Source organism: Artemia franciscana, chromosome 8 (assembly GCF_032884065.1).
Source record: "Artemia franciscana chromosome 8, ASM3288406v1, whole genome shotgun sequence".
Lineage (NCBI taxonomy): Eukaryota > Metazoa > Arthropoda > Branchiopoda > Anostraca > Artemiidae > Artemia > Artemia franciscana.
The window spans coordinates 5,897,257-5,919,247 of record NC_088870.1 but is presented as its reverse complement, the minus strand read 5'-3'; the positions used below and the strand labels follow the sequence as shown (position 1 = coordinate 5,919,247).

The window sequence follows — 21,991 nt, the reverse complement described above, 5'->3', positions numbered from 1 at the left end:
AACAAATTGTTAATCTAATCTATCTATTATTTCTTAACGATTGAAAACTTAAAAATTCGAATTTTAAATTAGAAAAATTAGAAAAACTAGAATTTTTCTTTTGCCTTTTCAACTGTAAATGTGAATAAAATGCAATTTATTGTGAGCGAAAATGTTGAAATCTGTAAGTAATAGGGATAATAATCTGACTGCTTTAACAGGTTAGATGAATACTTACACAGCCATATATCTAAAAATTAGGAAAAATCTGTTTTCAGCGAAAAAGATATACATCGTTATGCCATTTAGGCATAATTGATAAAAAAATCAGCTAAAAATCAGCAGAACTGAGCTTAAAAACATGGCACCAAGGAGTTAAAGAAGATGTATCTTCCCTAAGGTGTATTTGTACTAAGAAATCAACAGGTAGTTAACGTTCGGATTTTTCATGACGAAAAGTGTAGTCAGTCTTAATTAAATAGTTTTGTTCATTTATTTTCACAATTCAACGAGGAAATGATGACAATGATGTGATACTACCTTAAAAACTTGATAACTGCGAAACAACTAACAGAAAAATTCAGTAGTATTCCTTCAACTGTTAGGAAGACAAGAACTCCCAATGTAGCAGTTGAAATTAGAAAGGATTGTCGACAAAAATTTGAGTAGGATGAGACGTTTAGTAGATATGTTACATCTTTATGATGACAATGATGTGATACTACCTTAAAAACTTGATAACTGCGAAACAACTAACAGAAAAAATCAGTAGTATTCCTTCATATGTTAGGAAGACAAGAACTCCCAATGTAGCACTTGAAATTAGAAAGGATTGTCGACAAAAATTTGAGTGGGATGAGACGTTTAGTAGATATGTTACATCTTTATGATGACAATGATGTGATACTACCTTAAAAACTTGATAACTGCGAAACAACTAACAGAAAAAATCAGTAGTATTCCTTCAACTGTTAGGAAGACAAGAACTCCCAATGTAGCAGTTAAAATTAGAAAGGATTGTCGACAAAAATTTGAGTGGGATGAGACGTTTAGTAGATATGTTACATCTTTGAGCAAATTTTAGTTGGAAGAACAATTCCGTTTCACAGCAAAAATGAATATAATACATATATCCAGACTACCACACGGATTGAATGCAGTCATGAAGCACATTGAAGACAACAGATTGACTCACATCATGAAAAAGAGTGAGAATGTATATTATTCTCTTGTTACATTTCTGACACTAAAAACGCTTTATAATGATTTTTTTTGGTTAGATATTTTAGTTGATCTTTTACTCATCTCTCTCTCTAGGGGACCGATAGGCATTGAGAGTATGCACAAAGTAGAAACTTGGCTATGTTAGTTTAGTCTATAATCGGTAGTAGGAGTGTCAAGAACAAAAAGATGGATAGATTTGAGAAACAGAAAATCATGCAGAATCTTGTAACATTGCAAAATGTTTGAATCTAACTGATCAATTTCAGATTATAAATCTTTGAAGAAGTCTTCGTTGGACTAAATTTTAAAACGTATGTTTTCAGAGAGTGGTTCTTGTGGGTAGTATTGTTCATAGTAACCATGCTTACACTGACATCTACAATTTCTGCATTGAAAGAACTTAGAAATGTGTTGACTGTCTGATGAGATTTCTTGTGGGGTAGATATGTCATTTCAGTCTAGGAAAATAAATCCTAAATTCGAAGTAGCAATTTGTTTTCTCGGTTTCTTTTCCTTCTTTAAGAAGAGTGATGTTCTTTGTTTCTGACTTGAGCAGAGACTGATGAGTGATAAGGTTTTCTGGACATTTTTAAATCTTTTCCACATTTTATGCCGAACCTGAGATATTGTGAGACACTTTCTTTTTACCATCCCCCAATCGTGAAACGTAGAGGATACAAAATCCGCAGCAACCGGAGCAATATATTTTAGCCAGGGGTAATGCAGAGCAAAACAGCTTAGCAAAGCAACTGCCGCGACCATAGACCGACATTAACGACCGACCCTTGTAAAAGTCCATTTCATACCCAGTGCTCAGGGTCTGACAGTAGTAACATAGCAATCAATATCAGGACAAACAAATATCTTTTCCTGTTGGTCATCTCTTGCTAAATGGGTCGAAAATTAAATTTAATCATGTCCAAACCTTTTTTATACCTAAAGGATCCCCTTTGTCACTTCTTAATGTTAGTTGGCAGAGTTCCAAATACGAAGTGTTTACAGGAATAAACTAACAATGCTTTGTATTAAAGCGACTAATGTGTTCATGAGTGGTTTTTCATTCAAGAACACGTAGAAGGGGGACATTTGAATTACCAAATCTCGATGTCTCAACAAAGGATGCATGTGCAAATATACAACTGTCCAAGGATAAACCATGTGGATAGTCTGCAGAAATAACACGATTAAACCCACTGACAGCTCCAACATTTTCCCCATGGATTATATTATGTTTAAAGCCAAGAACATCTCTTGGGTTATCGCTGAGATAAATAATTTCATTGTCGATGGGTGAGCTAATGTAAATCTTGCCAAATTCCATTGAATAATTAAGCTGGAATGCACTATTCCTACGAGCAGAAATTTTTCTATTGATTTAAACTACACAAATCATTCATACTATTAAATTCTTTGTATTTTAGTGTGAAATAAGGGTGTTCACTTTATTTAAGTGCTTCTATCCATTCATAGTTGACAAGGAGTGACCAATCGACTGGTCTAACTTTTATCTCATATATACGATCTTTTCTCGGGATGTCATATGTATTTTGAGAATACAATCGATAAGAGTAACTTCATACTCCCCGTCGTCAGATATAAAGGTGGGGAGAGTTTTGTCTAAAAATCACTTGTTTTATTCAAATCATTGTCGAAGGAGTCAGAGACATTGAATATAAACGTCATATAAATCAATGGCCATTATGTACATCTTCAGCAGATATCCACGAATCAAAATCAGAGATGTATCCTAACCAACGAACAAACAACAGTCTCTTGCCCCTATCAGTACGACTCTTTAATATCTCCGCTATCTGAGACATTCAAATATTTTTGAATTTTGTAATTCATAATCATAAAAACCGCAAGAAACTCATCATCTTTCATGTCCCTTAAACGATACGCTATGAGTGTAGTGTCTAAGACTCTGGACACTTTAAAAAGTTCAGTGGACCATAAGTATTTCCCCTCTTCAAAAACATTAATATTTTGGTTGATTCGAACAATATCACAACCACTGATTTTCTTCTTTTTTACTTCCCTTCCCCCTTCATTGGAATTTATTTTGAGAAAAGTGTCAAGTGTGCTGCCATCTCTTCGATGAATTTCCTTAGGGGCAAACAAAGACAGGGATCGATGAGGCCGTTGATTATAAATCAACATTGTGACGTTGAATCTCACTTAGAGTAAAAAAAATCTGCTCATAATATTTGCAACCGGAAAAAAAGGCTTCAGTTTTTCGATAGTGACTACGACGAACTCTATGATTACGATGTAGGGCATAACTTGATTCATTCCTTAAATTCTCTGCTGCTAGCTTCTTTTCAAGTCTATTGACTTGAGCAATTGTAGTAGGTGAGCTTAAACTTCCCACTTTACCAATATTCTAGTAAACAGTTCTCAAAAATTCAACCATTTTGAACGTAAACATGTTGTGAAGTGCACACTTCCCTTTTGCATACTAACAGGTGAGGGTAATGTAGAGATATTAAGACTCCTTCGCTTGAGTCGTTTTATATTTGCCTAAATTCCTTTAATCGTTTTAAAATATGCTTATTACGAATAAGACTATTCGGAAATTTTGACAAGTTTATAAATTTATCCAAATGACTGTTAAATGATACCAGTCTTTTACGATGTTTTATTAAGTCTGATAACAAATCAAGTAGAATGTTGGTCTTGCCACGGATTATAACTTGATTCTCACTACCATCAATTTGAACATGTTCACTTTCAGTAAGATATGTCAAGAGTCTTTTATACTGATCACGATAAGAATGAAGCATTAGATCTGCAACACTTGTCAAAACCTTAGACAAATCGTCTTCTTTTGGTAGTGGTTGTGGCGTTGAACTTGGAGTCATTTCCTTTTTGTGATCAATGACATTTGGTCTCTCCCGGTAGGGTTAAAGTTTGTCGACTCGTCAAAGCCCATTTTGATGTAAAATTAATTTTTCATCGTCGGCCATTGTCTCATTGCTAATGAATTTATTAAGATAGTCCTCGTAATGCTCCTTTAGTGAAGGGACAAGTTCTATTGGAGTCAGACCGAGATCGGTCAGTGAACAATTGTAACATATCCGAAGACCGTTCTTCAATGGATTCAGTTAAATCATCAATAATCAACCAAGAATGGTTCAATTATGCTAAAAGGTCAAGTCCCTCCATGAATTTCGTGTTTGGCGCAAAAGTCTTTATTTTATCATAGGATTCTTGCCAGACACTGTAGCATTAGTGAATGTTTTTGGCTTTCCTAAAACATTTTATTACGACTTGGAATCGTTTTTAGTAAAAGTGCCAATTTGCCATAAAATGATGGTCCGGAAAAATAATCTGAATGGAGTTTTACATTGGTACATACTACTCTCCATCACAGTTGAAAATACAGATAACTGTAGAATGTACCTGTCCATTGAATTGTTTTTGAAACAGGGGATGTATCCACTGTTTTTGGAAAATTTACGATTTAAACAGATTTTTGGTAAAAAAGATGATAAGAATGGATGTAGTTATTGCAGAAACATTAACTTGATTTACCTACGATAAAAATCTATTAGTATTTGTGTGTGTGTGTGTGTATGTGTGTTTTCGTTTGTGCGTATTTAATATGATGTTTCATTGAAAAATGAAATGAGAAACTATTTTCTTTTTGGAATTATACCGTTTTATTAAGCTGAAGAAACAATATTTTAATAGCATCTAATATACATTTATAATCCTTTTTTTAAATACACACATACAAAACACACAAACATACACACACACACACACACACAGACATATGAGAGAGAAGATTCAATTTTTCTTTCTTTTTCATTGGAAGAGTTAGTAAATTCCTGGGGGCTTTGGATATCGTCTATCATTTCCAATAAATCATCTAGCATCGTCGTATCTATGTGGTCAGGGGACTTCATATCCTTATAACCAAAAAAACTTTCAAATATAAATTCATCATCTCGCCGTCTTTTCAGCTGATTTGCATCAGCTTAGATATGACATAACCATAATATAACCAAATTGTTTGCTAAAATATGTCATAAGTGAATTGTTTGCTACATGTATATACAGTGTCTTTCTTTCTTAGCCTTAAAAGAAAAAAAAATTTAAGTTCGAATTTCTATGTTCAAAAACTCTCAGTTCAAAAAAAAACTGTCAATACAAACAAAATTTTTCCAATAGAAAATCACGATTGATGTATTTATAACATCTTGCCTTTGGTACTTTTAAATGTCACTGGTTTTTTTTTGCTATAGGTGTATTTAATGGGATTTAATACATGAAAAAAAAGTTGAAAAAAGTTCAGTTTGAAAGTTTAATAAAAAACTAAGCAAAGAAAATCAATAAAAACACTATTTTTCCAATAGAAAAATCACGACTGATATATTTATATCATCCTCATTTTGTATTTTTTTAAATATCATAAGTGATTTTTTTTTCAAGCATATTTAATGTGATTTTAAGACTTGGAAAAAGATGAAAACTTTTAAGTTAAAAAAGGTTTTGACAAAGGTATTGTCCGGCAGCACAGAAAAGCTGTTAAAATTAATAAATACCTACATCTAGTTTCGAACAGAGATTCAGGTGATTTAAGAATATATGAGTCGTGTTTCAGTTTTCTCAAAAGAGAACCTGATAATTTAGTAATCCCTGAAATAAACCTTGAACCACTTCCCCCATCACATAATCAAACACGTTATCAATCCATTAGGTCTCAAAGGGTATCTGCAAGAAATGCAATGGTTAAAATCAGAAATAAAGGTGACCTAGTTTTCTAATTTATCTAATTGCTGGTTCGTTTGTTTGAGTGAATGAATGTTTTCTTTTATTTCTCAATTTTTCGTTAGTATCCATCGACGATATTTCGAAACTGTTAGATTTTGTACGGATCGTGGATATTGACGAATCACCCACTTTTTGTTGTTAGGTGTTTGATTTTAATGCTTAAAATTTTTGGTCTTTTATTGAATTTTATTTATCTTCAGTTTTATGGCGTTTTTTCATTGGTTTTTAACTGGTTTTGTTGACTTTCGCGTTTGCTTTTTGTTCTTTGTTTGGAGTTTTCCTTGACTATATTATTTTGTTTGCACTGAAGAAGAGAGGTGGTTGTTCTCTCGAAATATTCACTTTCTGTATTTCTTCAGTACATTTGTTTGGCCTTCAAAACCCCCACTTTTGATCGTTTTCTTTCTTTATGTCAGCAGAAAAAATTCCCCTTAAAAAATTTGACCCACCGCCCTCCCTCCCCTCCGAGGAGTATGAAGCACTGTCATATTGATTACGATACTATGTCTATCTATTTCTCGTTGGCAAACAGAAGAAAAATTTAAATGTGAAGATGGATCCTGTCGTACTCATAATATATATTCTACTAATATTCATGTTAAGACTTAGGCTTAAAATTAATCCATGGACTGAATACAAAACTTTAAGAATAACTAGTTGGGAGGGGTGTTTTTTAAAAACTAATGATTATTTGTGGTGTGAAAACACATAAAATTCAGTAAATGCTCTTTACTGATTTGACATTGCTCCTTACCGTCCCCGGAAAGTAAAAACATTCCACGGACTGAATTCAAGAGCTCAAAATAGCTAGTACAGACTTGTAAAACCATAGATGGTATACATACAATTCGGTAACTAAAGGGACTGTAAACGTTCGTTTGATAAACCAAAACTGTATTAAAAACAGTCCCCATCTGCAAAACATGCAATAAAAAATACACAGAGCACAAACTTCTTGTATATTAGAGTCCTTGTTAACATTCCGTTTATATATCCTGTTAGATTAAGCTCTCTTCATCTAATGAAAATTTCTTGGCCGATCATTCTTTTATACAAAAATATATGTCTGAGATACCATGCACAATGGGAGCACATGGCACTTGGCACATGGCAATGGTTCAGAAAGAATATCTGGCATGAATTTCCAAGAATTTCCTTATCAGCCGGAAATTGCGATAAGACCATATGTGTATGGGCCCACTTGTAACCATCGAAGAGTTTTGTCGAGAAAATGTGCATATATTGTTCCTAGAAAATGTTAAGTCTCTCCTAGGAGCTTTTAGCTGGATACGAGGGACTAGCAGCTCCAATAGCACATTCGGATAGGGCTCTTGTTGTATTTGTTGAGGGGATATAAGGTATCGGTAACTCCAATAGCACATTGGGATAGGGTTCTCATAGAAATCGTTGAAGGAATATGAGGGTTTGGTAACTTCAATAGCACATTGGGACAGGGCTCTCATAGAATTCGTTGAAAGGATACTACTAAAATATTCAGGTAGTAATAGACCTAAGGCAGATTTAGGGGATAAATATACTATTATTTTGATTTCCCTGGTACTTTAATAGAGACAGCCATGAAAATAAACTAAAAAGCCTAAATATTTTGCCTTCACATCGGAACAACCTCAGTAACAAAAATAATAGAACAAACAGATGAAGTATCCTAGAAAATAAAATTAAGCGATGAAAAATTCTATGTAATATTATTCAATGCAATTTTTTGGTGAGGAAAAAAATGTTGTCCTACTTTAGTAATTCATATGTAAATAAAAAGGGAGAGGGAAAACGAAGAAAGTTATATTTGGTAGACTTTTATAATTTAACATAGTTGTGATGTAAGCATTTATTTATGAAAAAAAACAATTATGCTATTGTTCTTAGAAGGCCTGAATAAATCATATTATCATTCAGGGTGGCAGGCGGCTCAAGTTTTGGGTGGCAGGGTGGCAGGCGCCTCAGCAACTCTTAGTAAGTAAAACGATGGCACATACACAAGGGCTGGAGCCTCTAGATGCCAACCGTAATGAGCACAGCATGGAAGGGAATTTATCGATGAGCTATTCACTTGTAAAACCCTTTCTAACTCTCTAACTTATATCCAAAAAATTATTCGGTAGAATAACGCTACTAGAACTTATTCACAGTCTTTTTGCTAAGGTCAATATGATTAGTTAAGCCATACAGATTATTTTAAAGAGACCCCTGACGAATTTAGGAAGTTTTATGTAAAGAGGATTTATAAATATTCTGTTCATAGGCTTTACTTGTGGTTTCTCAAAACCTAGCCAAACAGTTTGTGATAACAAACTGTAAGTAATGAGCGACTCGGCTCAATATTCCCTTAGCTCTTGAAAATAAGATTTTGATATCAATAGATACATTAAAAGAATTACCTTTGTATCCTGATTCCAAATATAAGTTACGATCCTGAGAAAATCTACCTAATTTCTGGGAAAGGGGAGACAAACCTCCAAAGAATAAAGAAATTTTAATGGAAATCATACCAGCAAATTCCGCGTATCAGAGAACCCTACTGTACAGATTTCAAGACCCCAAGAGAGGGCGCTATCCGAGTAGGTGCTATTCAAGCAGTAGTGAAGAAAAGTAAATAATTAATAAACACGCTACTTGGTGAATTTAAAATCATTACGCAATACATTAAAGAAAATAAACAGGCCAAAACTTATGGTTCGGCAGCAGCAATTAAAAGGGGGTTAAGCTTCACTTTCTTTGAATTGTGATTTATGTTACAGATTATTAAGCTCGGTCAGCTTGACCGATTGGTGTAGCTGGTTTTCCCCAAGACACCCCTTTAACAAAAACGCTGCACGGTTCATGGGCTACAAATTTTCCAGGTATCGGAAGGGAGGAAGGATCCTTAAGAAAAAAACTAGGAGGCAAGTGTTTATAGCAGTCTCAAAAAAAGAAGAAGACACAAAGAAATATATACTACTAGAACAGATTACAATATTCCTACTAACACATAGTGGGATGGAGGCTGTTTGTCCTATCAAGCTTAGAAAAATAGCGAACGTGTCATTAGTCTTTGTAACGATTATTTGAATTTTCTTTGCAATGTACAAAATATGATTGAATACATAACTTACATTAATTTTTGTAAAAAAAAATTTCTTGCTTACAAATTTTTATTTTCTTGTCCTCCCTTTGTTAGTAAAGAAAAATAAAGTGAAAATAAAAATTTAAAACTTTGACATCACACTTGTTTTACACGATGTACCTGCAATTCAAAACTAAACGTCATTTAAAAAAAAAATGGTGGCCAACAAAAGGAAAAAACACAAAAGTGTATTTTTTAGTTATCCTGCTCTCCTATGAACTCACAGTTTAAATGCGTTCAATGCCGTTTGAGTTGCCGCAGCGAAACAGCTAATAACAATATAGACTGTCAATGCATTATTCTTTGCAGATTACGAGCACGTTGTGTACGTTTGCGTAAACAATCATTTTGCATAAACATTTTTTTTTTATCATGATCCCAGGTAGTGCTCATGATCTTATGCAGGGGTGTCAATTCACAAAATGGAGGAGGAAAAGAACTTATTTAAATGAAGGTACAGAAACAAGGTATTTTGAAATATAAAGGGAGGGGGCCATTATTGTTCTTTTTCAACTTACTAATAAACATACTAAAATAAATTATTTATTAAATACTATAGAAAATCCCCCCCCCCATTTGGAGCCTCTGGGTCTGTGCTATATGCAAGGGACGCTCCTTTATTTTCAGAGTTCTTAGTAAAGTATCAAACCTCAGATATTGACTGATTGCTCTTTGTTAGAATATATTCGACAGAAGACAGAGCAGATTCAGTAAGCATTCCGTCATCTTCATCTTCGTTAAGCGTCATATTGAAGCATATAAGTAGCTTGTCTAATATTTTTTCAACTTCATGTTGTAGAAAAAGTCCATCCTGAAGGTTTGTCGCGAAGTCTACAAGTGCTTGTATTCCCTTAAAAACAGAAATAGATTGTCAAAAAAAATTATTAACAAAAGCAAACCCTAACAAAACAAAAGCAAACAAGAGCTAAGAACTCATATGGCACTTGTGGCGAGGTCGGGAGAGACAGGAGCTCACATGGAATGAGCTCAAGCAAAATTTTACGAATCAATAGATTGATTTAAAAGGAAAATCAGAGGCTTAATGCCGGTTGGGATTTGAAATAAGAGCTCTGAGTCACGAGATCCTTCTAAATAGCAAAATTCATTAAGATCCGATCACCCACTCGTAAATTAAAAATACCTCAATTTTTCTAATTTTTCTTCTCCCTTCAGCCCCCCAGACGGTTAAATCGGGGAAAACTCCTTTATCAAGTCAATTTGTGCAGCTCCTTGATATGCTTACCGATTTTCACCGTTCTAGCATGTCCAGAAGCACCAAACTCGCCAAAGCATTGAACCCCACCCCCATCTCCCCCAAAGAGAGCAGATCCAGTCCGGTTACGTTAATCACGAATCTACGACATTTATAAGCGTTTTCCAAGATTTCCGGTTTCCACCTCCAACTCCCCCCCCCCCCAATGTCAGCAGATCTGGTCGGGATTTGAAATAAGAGCTCTGAGACATGAATTACTTCTAAATATCAAGTTTCATTAAGATCCGGTCACCCGTTCTTAAGTTAAAAATATCGATTTTCCTAATTTTTCCAAATTAACAACCCCCAGCTCCCCCAAAAAGAACGGATCCGTTCCAATTATGTCAATGACGTATCTATAGCTTATGCTTATTCTTCCCAACAAGTGTCATCCAGATCTCTCCAATCTAAACGTTTTCCAGGATTTCCGGTTTCCAAGATTTTCGGTTTTCCCCTCCAACACCCCCCCCTCCATCTCACTGGATCTGGTCGGAATTTAAAATGAGAGTTCTAAAGCACAAAATCCTTCTAAATATCAAATTTAAGTAAGATCTGATTACCCATTCGTAAGTTACAAATACCTCATTTTCTAGTTTTTTCGACTTACTCCCCCCTCCCCTACTCCACAAAGAGAGCGAATCCAGTCCAGTTGTTTCCGTGACATATCTTGGACTTGTGCTTATTCTTCCCACCGAGTTTCATCCCGATGTCTCCGCTTTAAGCGTTTTCCAGGATTTCCGCCCCCCCCCAATGACACTGGATCCGGTCGAAATTTAAATGAGACTTCCGAATTACGAAGTCCTTCCAAACATGAAATTTTATTAGGATCTAATCACTTCTTCGTAAGTTAAAAATACCTCATTTTCTAAGTTTTTAGAACTAACCCTCCCCCCCAGCTCCCTGAAAGAGAGCGGAACCATTCCAGTTATACCAGTCACCTATTTAGGATTTGTGCTTATTTTCACCACCAAGCTTCATCCCGATACCTCCATTCCAAGCGTTTTCCAAGATTTTAGGTCCCCCAACTCCCCCCAGTGTCACGGGATCCGGCCAGGATTTAAAACAAGAGCTCTGAGACACAATATCCTTCCAAACATCGAATTTTGTTAAGATCTGATCACTCCTTTATAAGTTAAACATACCTCATTTTTCTGAATTTTCAGAATTAATCCTCTCCCCAGCTCCCCTAAAGAGAGCGGATCCGTTCCAGTTATGTCAATCACGTATCTAGTGTTTATTGAATGTTTTCAATGAAAACTAATCGTGCACTGGAAGGATAAACACATGCATATTATTTGAAAACGAGTCCAGATTAAATATTCCAAGAAAGTGTGTGCACATTATAAAGCTGTCATAGCAATGAAGACTGACGAGGACAAACGTCCTAACTACATAACTAGCAACAGTGGCAACACTATTTGAAATGTATGCGTGCATAGTAATGACATTGAGACATTAGATTCATTTGGAGTATCAAAAAATTCAACTCTTATGGAGTGGGTATGAGAATGAGATATCCAGAGACGTTTCAAATCAAAGAGAATGCGAGCTTTAACCTATTAGTACATGGAGAGGGGCAACTTCTTGCTCATTGTGCAGCGAACACTTTAGCTGTTGATAAAAGCCATTGCCATCTCTTGGGTATTAGCATTCAATGGGAGGTCAAAAGAAGACAGGCATATCCTTACAGCTTTATAATGCAAATCTTGTTTATATGCCAAAACTGCAAGTTATGCAAAAATAATATGGTAATAGACGGTGAAATTGAAAGCAAAATAAAAAGGGCATTGAAACATAATATCACCAAGGACTATAAAGACTAATCGATAAAAAAAAGCACTAGCAAATGTTACTACTACCATCGAGAGTCAGAAAGATACAGACAATGAATCCAATAATGCTAATGACTAAACTCATATTGAACCTGTAGCTGAAACCATGTTAAAAGCCGTGTTTGACACCGAATAAGAATAAATGTCATGTCGACAGAAAACGTGATGAACAATTTTATGGAACGATTTCAAACATTCAAATTTTTCATAGTATATTAATAACAAGTAACATTGATAAGGTCATTATTTCAATAGAAAAAAATATCCCGTTGCATGACTTCGTTATGCTTCCATTAATTTTTTGGTACGCTGGCACCTCCAACATTTAGACTACTTGTTGAAAAACTCAGAGATCCAAGAGCAAGAACTTGTAAACACTGACACTATTACAGGGGTCACATGAGGTTTTCAATTAATCTGTTCAAACTTTGACATCAACAGAGTTAAAGCTAATCATTCTTCGGAAAATTCAATGAAGAAACAACGTCAAATTTAATTCATCAGTTCAAACTTTATACTCAACACAGTTAAACCCTTTAGTCCTTAAGAAAATTCAATAAATAAACCATGCCAAATTTAATTTATATGTTCAAACCTTGTAATCAACAGAGTTAAAGCTATTCATTCTTGGAGAAAATCCACTGATTAAACCACGTCAAATTTAATTCATCAGTTCAAACTTAACCGTCAACAGAGCGAAACCTTTTGGTCCTGAGGAAAATCAAATGAATAAACCGTGTCAAATTAAATTCATCTGCTCAAACTATATACTCAACAGAGTTAATCCTGTTAGTCCTAAGGAAAATTCAAGAAGTAAACCGTGATAAATTTAATTCATCAGCTCAAACTTTATACTCAATAGGGTTAAACATTTGTAGTCCTTTAGAAAATTCAAGGAATAAAACGTGTAAAACTGGTTCATCTGATCAAACTTTTAGATTAATAGAGCTAAAGGTATTCATTCTTGGGAAAATTCATTGAATAAACTATGTCAAATTTAATTCATCAGTTCAAAACTTTATACTCAACAGAGTCAAATCTTTTAATACTTAGGAAAATACAGTGAATTTTCCGAATTTATCCATTAAATTCGAAATGAATTTATCCGAAATTTTCTATGACGAATTTAATTCACCTTTTCAAACTTGACAGTCAACACATATTAAGCTATTCAATATTGGGTAAATTCACTGAATAAACCACATGTACTTTAATCCATCAGTTAAAATGTAATATTCAACAGGTTAAATCTATTATTACTGAGGAAAATTCCAAGGGATAAACCGCGTCCAACTTAGTTCGGCTGTTGATTCTTTGTAAACAACAGAGTTAAAGCCATTCATTGTTGGAAAGATTCACTGAATAAACCGCAACAAATTGAATTCATCACTTCAAACTTTATACTAAGCAGAGTTTAACCTTTTAGTCCTTAGGAAAATGCATTGAATAAACTTGTCAATTTTATTTAATCTGTTCGAAGTTGTCTTTAAGAATAAATAATAGATCAATTAAAAAAACATTTATTTGAACCGAAAGATAGGAGCAACATTAAAATTCAAAACGAACAGAAAATATTCCATATATGAAGGGTTTTCCCTCCTCATATGCTTTGCTGTCTACGCTAAAGGTGTTAGCACTTTCAAAAAAGCCTCTATTCTAATTAAGCTGTGTTTCATTGGCCGTTCTAATGAATTGGGACAAAAAGTCAAACTTAAGCGTAAAGAGCAAGGTATTGATGATAGGGCAACTCCTCATATACGGAATAATTTCTGTTAGTTTTGAATTTTAATGTTGCTCCTTACTCCTTACATTCAGTTAGAAAAATATGTTTTTTATTTGATTTCTCTTTGTTTTCCAAATAATTCAGATAAATTGGCTCAATCTCCATGAAATAGATCCTCTCCCTCACGAGAAACTCCTACATGAAAATTTCATCCAAAGTAAATTACTCTCCCTCGTCAAGTCCCATCTGATAGTTCCATCCTCGCTGAAAATCTCCCTCCCCATAAAATTTCTTGCGGACGATTCAGCCTGAAAAATTATTCTTAGCATATTTTCATCTGAAAAAGACTTTAATCTCTAATCAGTTTCTTCATGACTCCGGATATGCCCCTTCCATAGAATTTTTCTGGAAATCAAAACACACGGAAAATAGCCCCCAGATAATTTCCCCTGAACACCTCCACATGCAAAACTGAGCTAGCAAAAATTCAGCAAGACAATTAACAAGAATTTCGTATAGGAATTCTGTCAAATACAGCCACTGTAAAATTTTCCTCGGAATTTTCACATACCCTTCCGGAAGTTTTTGTCCTCAAGGAAGATTCTCCCGATGGAGATACATCCCAGACACACCCTCTCCTCCGAAAAATGTCTGTATTATACGTAAACAATTGGCAAATTTCACAATTTAGAGGCCTCATCCCACGGAGTGTGAGGGGCCATTTAACAATTATTTGATCTTCCAACTGTAATGAATCAAATAGCTATCTCAAAATTTTGAGAGGGGGGCCAGTTGGCCTCTAATCTTTTTTGTCACTTATAAAAAGCACTGGCAATTTTAATTTTGCGTTTGAATACACCCTCTCCCGATCTTCTAGGACCATAATTTCAACACAGTCAACTCTGGAAAAAAACAACAACAAAAAGACAAATAAACAGGAATCCCTGATCTGAAAAAGCAAAATTTCACATTTTTGTATATAGGAGCTTAAAACTTTTACAGTAGGTGTTTCTGGTACGCCAAATGGGATAATGTGGTTTTCATCAAGATTCCTTGAATTTTAGGGGTTGTTTCCCCCTATTTCAAAAATCAAATAAATTTTCTCAGGCTTGTAGCCTAACTTTTGAGGGGTAACACTAAATTTGATGAATCTTTAATATTTGGAATCCGCAAAATGGGTTGATTCTTTTGATCTATCTTTCGATGACATCAAAATTCCAGTTTTCAGAGTTTCAATTAATATTGAGCCGAGTCGCTCCTTACTCACAGTTCTTACTTACTTGTTACCACGAACTGTTTGATCATTGACATATTTTTCATCTCCTATCTTTGTCACCGGTTGAATTTTATTGGACTAAAAGCTTGTCAAATAACTAGTTTAGCTTATTCATTTTCACACTTCAACGTTGCAAAACCGTTAGTTTGATTTCTTTGGTACTTAAATTACTTTTCTTCAAACTATAAACAAGTTTTTCATCTCTTGTATGATAGATAGCATTGTGGCAATTGCAATAGAAATCAACAAATAAGCTTTCAAATAGGGATAGATCATTTTACTAGACAGTAAAAAGGGAAGCACCCATTTAGGGAAAAGGGAAGCACTCATTTCGAAAGACAAAAAAGGGAAGCACCCGCTAAAAGTCATAGATCCTTAATGAATATCATACCATCAGTTCCCACAAATCCGAGAGCGCTACTGTACAGGTTTTAGGCTACTATTTGCAAAAATGTGGAATTTTGTATTTTTTGCCAGAAGAAAGATCAGGGATGCCTGTTTATTCGTTTTTTGTAATTTTTTCCCCGAGGGTGATCGTGCGAACCCAGTGGGCCTAAAACATCGGGAAAGAGCTCATTCTAACGGAAATTCAAAGTTCTAGTGCCCGTTTTAAGTGACCAAAAAAATTGATGAGCACCGAGACCCCTCTTACGCCAATTTCTTTCCCAATATCATTCGATCATAATTCTGAGATAGCTAATATGTTCAGCATATTTGAAAGGCCCGATGACTATATCTTTGGAGATAACATGACCTTCCAGAGCCCTGGGGAAGGTCTTTAAGTTATAAAACTTTGCCATTGCTTACATATAGTATTTGTTATTGGGAAGTATATATACAGTTTTTGGGTAGAGAGAGGAGGACGAATTTTCTACTGGGAGGATTTTGCACGGTAAAAACTCTTCACGGAGAGGAAAGTTTCCAGAGGGTGAACTTCTCAGGAGAAATTTTATACTGGGGAACTTGCCAGAATTCTTATACGAAATTTCTTTATATGTCTTGCTCTCTCTTTACCGACTCAATTTTACGCATTGGCGTAATATCAATTTTTACGGATTGGCCAGGCATAGTATGCAAAGAGTGATTTCGGTCCGGCCGAAATCCAGCCAATTGAATTTGCAACGAACTTCTCGTGATTCCGCATAATACATTCGATACATGCATTTGATCCGTTATGATGTCTCAAACTCCCCCCCCCCCGATAAAGGATTATGTATTGCATTCTTTTAGCCTTCTTTTAACTTCTGGTTGTCAATCTGGAGCTCCGGCTTATCAAGTCATATCAGGTCATAACTAACTTCTATCCTGAAACTCAAAAATAGATTTTGGAGTCTCAAAATTCTAGAGCTACGAAGAATTTAAAAAGAAACAAGACTTATTCAAAGTAAAAGCTGCGAAAAATAATGGCAAATTAGCGATAAAAAGGAGCAATTATTATCACACATGGGAGAACAGGTCAATTTAGTTTCAAGGCAAAGGAGCAGAATTTTACTGTAGAGAAAGCAAAGAAACTTGAGATTTTTCTAATTTTGGAAAATTAAATTTTTTGGGGCTTTTTCTAATTTTTTCAATATATTGTTTAAAAACTGAGTGGTCATAAACTTTATTTACGTTTAAACTGTATTTACATAATAGAGATGCTTTTGGATTCTATGGTAAGGAACTCACCCTTGCTAATTCACCTCCCCCGTTCAATAATGAGTTAAACCCCTTCCAAATGAAATTTACCATTCCTTTCGCAAAGATACTGAATAAAGAACGAGATATAAAGAATAAAAAAATATAGTAGAATATTTACTTACTACTTCACAGTTTACTGAATCTAGCCATATATTGTTACAGTTCAGTAAAACTAATGTGCATTCTGGAGAATTGCACTCACATTCCCAGTAAGCGCTGCCAGAGAATCCCTCAGGGCACGCAGGAGGATATGGAGGAGTTGCAAGGAAGCATTCTGAAAGAAAATAGGAGGACATCAGGGAATATATCTAGATATTTTTTACTTCAAATCTGCCCTTGTTTAACACTATTAGAGCACTTAATTACTTTTAAATACTATTGAAAATAAAATAAAAAGGTAGAAAAAAAAAATCAAATAATAGATTACACTTTGATTTGAGACAGAAGATTGAATTTTACTGAACTAAATGCAACTATAACAAACGAAGTCGAATAGAGCCAAAGTAGCCTACTTCAGTCTCAAGAAAAAAAAAAAAAACAATAAATAAAAACGAAAAGTAATTTGCCGTAAAATTAGAACAATAATTTTAAAGATACTAACTAAAAAATGTTTCCAAAAAAGAATTCGTTACTTTTTGACGAAAAGTAATGGCAACCGCAACTGGAGTAGTATTATAATTCAAACAAAAAACGACTAGAAATTTACTTTCATAACGGATTTCATAATGGAAACCCAAACCAACCCAACACAACCTAACCTTTAGGCTCTTGACAATACCTTAGATTCAGTCTTGGTTATTCATCTTTAATTTCTATTTGTTTTAGGAATCAGCTATTCGTCAGTAACAGTATTTGTTATCTTTATGTTTGACATGATTATTCATTTCCGTTCACTCGGGTTTCACTTCGGCCATTCTCGTTTACTTTTATTTCCAACTAGCTGTTGGGGTGGCGCTTCGCGCCACCCCAACACCTAGTTGGTGGGGGCGCTTCGTGCCCCCCCAAACCCCCCGCGCGCGTAAGTCGTTACGCGCCATATTAGTTACTTGCCATTGTAGTTGTGTCCCTATGTCCCACCTGTGAATATAGCTATATATATATATATATATATATATATATATATATATATATATATATATATATATATATATATATATATATATATATATATATATATATATATATATATATATATATATATATATATATATATATATATATATATATATATATATATATATATATATATATATATATATATATATATATATATATATATATATATATATATGTTTTTAACTACGTAAAACTTGCGAATATACAACATTCTTTGCTGTCCCATTGTCTGTGCATATAAATAGATTGTCAGGTTTACCGACTCTTGAACATGCAACATATAATGGTCCATGGGAAAACAATCCGAATTCAGATCTATACCTCATGATTCTAATGATTGCCCTTGAGCTTTGTTGATGGTGATTGCTAATCGACCATTCTCTGTGTCGCTGTCGTCATTTTTATATCCCCCTGTGCCCCCCGGCGTCCTCTTTGTAGTTGTGTCCCTGTGTCCCGGTCGTCATTTATATTCCCTGTGTCCCGGTCGTCATTTGTGTCCCGGTGTCCCAGTCTGTGATTTCTCTTTGAGTGTCCCGGGCGTCATTTATATCCCTTGTGTCCCGGTCGTCATTTGTGTCCCGGTGTCTCGGTCTGTATATACATTCGTTTTTGAATTGGTCTTTTTTTAGTTTTTAGTTTTTTACGTTTTTTAGTTTTTTTAGTTATACCTCATGATTCTAATGATTGCCCTTGAGGTTTGTTGATGGTGATTGCTAATCGAACATTCCCTGTGTCCCCGTCGTCATTTATATATCCCCCTGTGCCCCCGGCGTCCCCGTTGTAGTTGTGTCCCTGTGTCCCGGTCGTCATTTATATTCCCTGTGTCCCGGTCGTCATTTGTATCCCGGTGTCCCGGTCTGTATATATATTCGTTTTTTTAGTTTTGTTTTTCTCCTTTATTTTTCATTTTTTCCCTTTTTTATTTTTTTTTCTTTTTTAGTTTTTTTAGTTTTTTAGCTTTTTTAGTTTTTTTTATTAGTTTTTAGTTTTTTTTTTGTAGTTTTTACCTTTTTCTAGTTTTTTTTAGTTTTTTTTTTTACTTATGTCCTGGTCGTCATTTATACTCCCTGTGTCCCGGTCGTCATTTGTGTCCCGGTGCTTTGTTGATGGTGATTGCTAATCGAACATTCCTTGTGTCCCGGTCGCTTTCTCTTTGAGTGTCGTCATTTATATTCCCTATGTGCCGGTGTCCCGGTCGTCATTTGTGTCCCCATGTCCCGGTCTGTAATTTCGTCAGTCGAAAACATGACGTCAGTCGACACAGAAACATGACGTCACCTGACAGACAGACACACAGACAGACAACTTATTTTTATATATATAGATTGTTATTTGACTGTATGACTGCTCGTTTTATGTATAGCTATTTACTGTTCTCTGAAAAAAAATTTCTTTTTTAGAAACTGTTTCTTGGCTTTTGTTCGTTTTAATTATTATTGTTATAAGGAATTTTTTAAAATTCTTTTTATCATCTCTTTCTTAGAACTAATTCTGTATCTATCTTATGGCTCAATGAGAGTTGGCATGTTTTGGTATTAAGATGCGCCCTTTGAGGCATCTTCCTCTCTACATAACTAGCCAAAATATTTTTAAGGTTTAAACAAATTTCACTGTCATAGGTAAATTTTCTGTCGTTTTGCAATTCCAAACATTTGCATATAAGAGCTTTAAAACTCTTCATAGGCTTCTATGACTGTTTTGTAGTTGGAGAGATAAGAAGATGCCTCAAAGGATACATTTTAATACCAAAACATCCCAACTCTCGTTGAGCCTTCAGATAAATACAGAATTAGGTCTAAGGGAGACACGAGGGGGAAAGTGGAAGTAAAATAGACATATAATCCAAAGGGCCGCATCCAAGAGATTTATTTGGAGGGGTTATTTTATCCGAATGGGGTGCGAGAAAAACTTTATAAATGTTTAAATGGGGATAAGTCCATTTATTAGAGTTAAAAAAGGCCCAAAAGTCTGGATAGTCTGGATACAGTTGAACCGTAGACTATTTGTGAAACGGCGGTAATTATTTTGTTCTGTATAAATGTGTTAGTTTTTATTTTAATGCTTTAATATTTTTACTAATGACGATTGCTGTAAGTAGACTTACCTCATTCGACCATTTATTTGCTCGTCATTTGTTTAGCAGTGTGGTCTCACAAAAAAAATAATATAAGGTTACGTTAAAAAAAAAAATACTTTAAAAAACTCGAAAGTAATAAAACAAAATACGAAACTGATATTTAATCCCTCTTGATTTCTTTGAATATGTCTGGTCTAGGCTGTTATCATAGAAGTAAAGGGTAAAATTAAACCCCAAAATGAGCAGAATTTATTCCGTATATGGAGGGGACTCCCCCTTCCTCATCCCTAGCTCCACTTCATGATCACAGAAACCTCAAAGGGTGCTCATTTAATCAGACATTGAGAGCTCTAGTCCTTTTTCTATTAAATAAAAAAAAAACAAGTTTTTTTAACTGAAAGTAAGGAGCGACATTAAAACTTAAAACGCACAGAAATTACTTCGTATATGAAAGAGGCTGCTTCCTCATCAACGCCCCGCTCTTTACGCTAAAGCTTGACTCTTTCTCTCAATTCTTCTTTTTAAAACAGTAAAAAACTTTAGCGTAAAGAGCGGGGCGTTGATGAGGAAGCAGCCTCTTTCATATACGAAGTAATTTCTGTGCGTTTTAAGTTTTAATGTCGCTCCTTACTTTCAGTTAAAAAAACTTGTTTTTTTTATTTAATTTCTGAACGTTTTTGAATCAAATGCATGTTTTGATTTTGGCTCTCCGCAGAGGAATAATCAAAACGAAATTTGCATTTTTTTTTTTTTTTTGGCTCAATGGCTTTCTCATAATTTTGATTGAATGATTTTGAGAAAAAAAGAGCGGGAGACGAAGCCTAGTTGCCCCCCGATTTTTTGGTTAATTAAAAAGGCAACTAGTACTTTTAATTTTTTACGAATCTTTTTATTGGTAAAAGATTTACGTAACTTATAAATTAGCTTACGTAAAAAACTTTTGTATTCTCATGTTTTTATTACATATATGAGGGGATTCGCCCCATCGTCAGTACCTCGCTCTTTACACTAAAGCTTAAATTTTATCCCAATTCATTAAGAATGACCCCCTGAATCACAAAAGCCGTAGAATAAGTAGTTGAAATTACTGAAAATACTTTAGCGTAAAGAGCGAGGTATTAGAAGGAGGTGAGCCCCTCATATGGGTAATAATTTCTGTTTGTTTTAAGTTTTATTGCTGTTCCTTACTTCCAGCTGAAAAAGCTTTTTCACTTTTATTTTTTAATTGTTTTTTTTAATAATGCTAGTAAATCCTGCTCTCCCTTCATGGAAATTTTCTTCTCCCATTACAAATTCTCGAAGGAAAGTTCCCCCAGCATATCCCCCTCTTCTCAACCCCTCCCCCAAACCAAAAAATCCTCCTGAAAACGCCTGTATACTTCCCAATAACCATTACTATATGTAAGCACAGGTCAAAGTTTGTAACTTGTTGCCCCTCCCACGGGGACTGTGGGGGAGTAAGTCGTCCCCAAAGACATAGTTATAAGGTTTTTCGACTACGCTGAATAAAATGGCTATCTCAGAATTTCGATCCGTTGACTTTGGGAAAATAATTAGCGTGGGAGGGGGCCTAGGTGCCCTCCAATTTTTTTGGTCACTTAAAAAGGGCAATAGAACTTTTCATTTCCGTTAGAATGAGCCCTCTTGCAACATTCTAGGACAACTGGGTCGATACGATCACCCCTGGGAAAAAGAAAAAAAAAAAAAAAAAAAAAAAAAAAAAAAAAAACAAATAAACACGCATCCGTGATCTGCCTTCTGGCAAAAAATGCAAAATTCCACATTTTTGTAGATAGGAGCTCGAAACTTCTACAGTAGGGTTCTCCGATACGCTGAATCTGATGGTGTGATTTTCGTTAAGATTCTATGACTTTTAGGGGGCCTTTCCCCCCTATTTTCTAAAATAATGCAAATTTTCTCAGGCTCGTAACT

General features: G+C 34.7%; 1 protein-coding gene across 1 annotated transcript in view; it reads right to left on the bottom strand.

The window, feature by feature from the left end:
• The window catches only part of LOC136029907 (serine-rich adhesin for platelets-like), a 64,664-nt gene that overhangs the window by 17,745 nt on the left and 24,928 nt on the right, over positions 1–21,991 (bottom strand). The window contains exons 3-4 of the mRNA XM_065708409.1: positions 16,989–17,140; positions 9,753–9,953 (exon numbers count right to left, since the gene is read on the bottom strand). Coding sequence (XP_065564481.1) covers positions 9,753–9,953; positions 16,989–17,140 — 353 coding nt within the window. The remainder of the gene's footprint in view (positions 1–9,752; positions 9,954–16,988; positions 17,141–21,991) is intronic.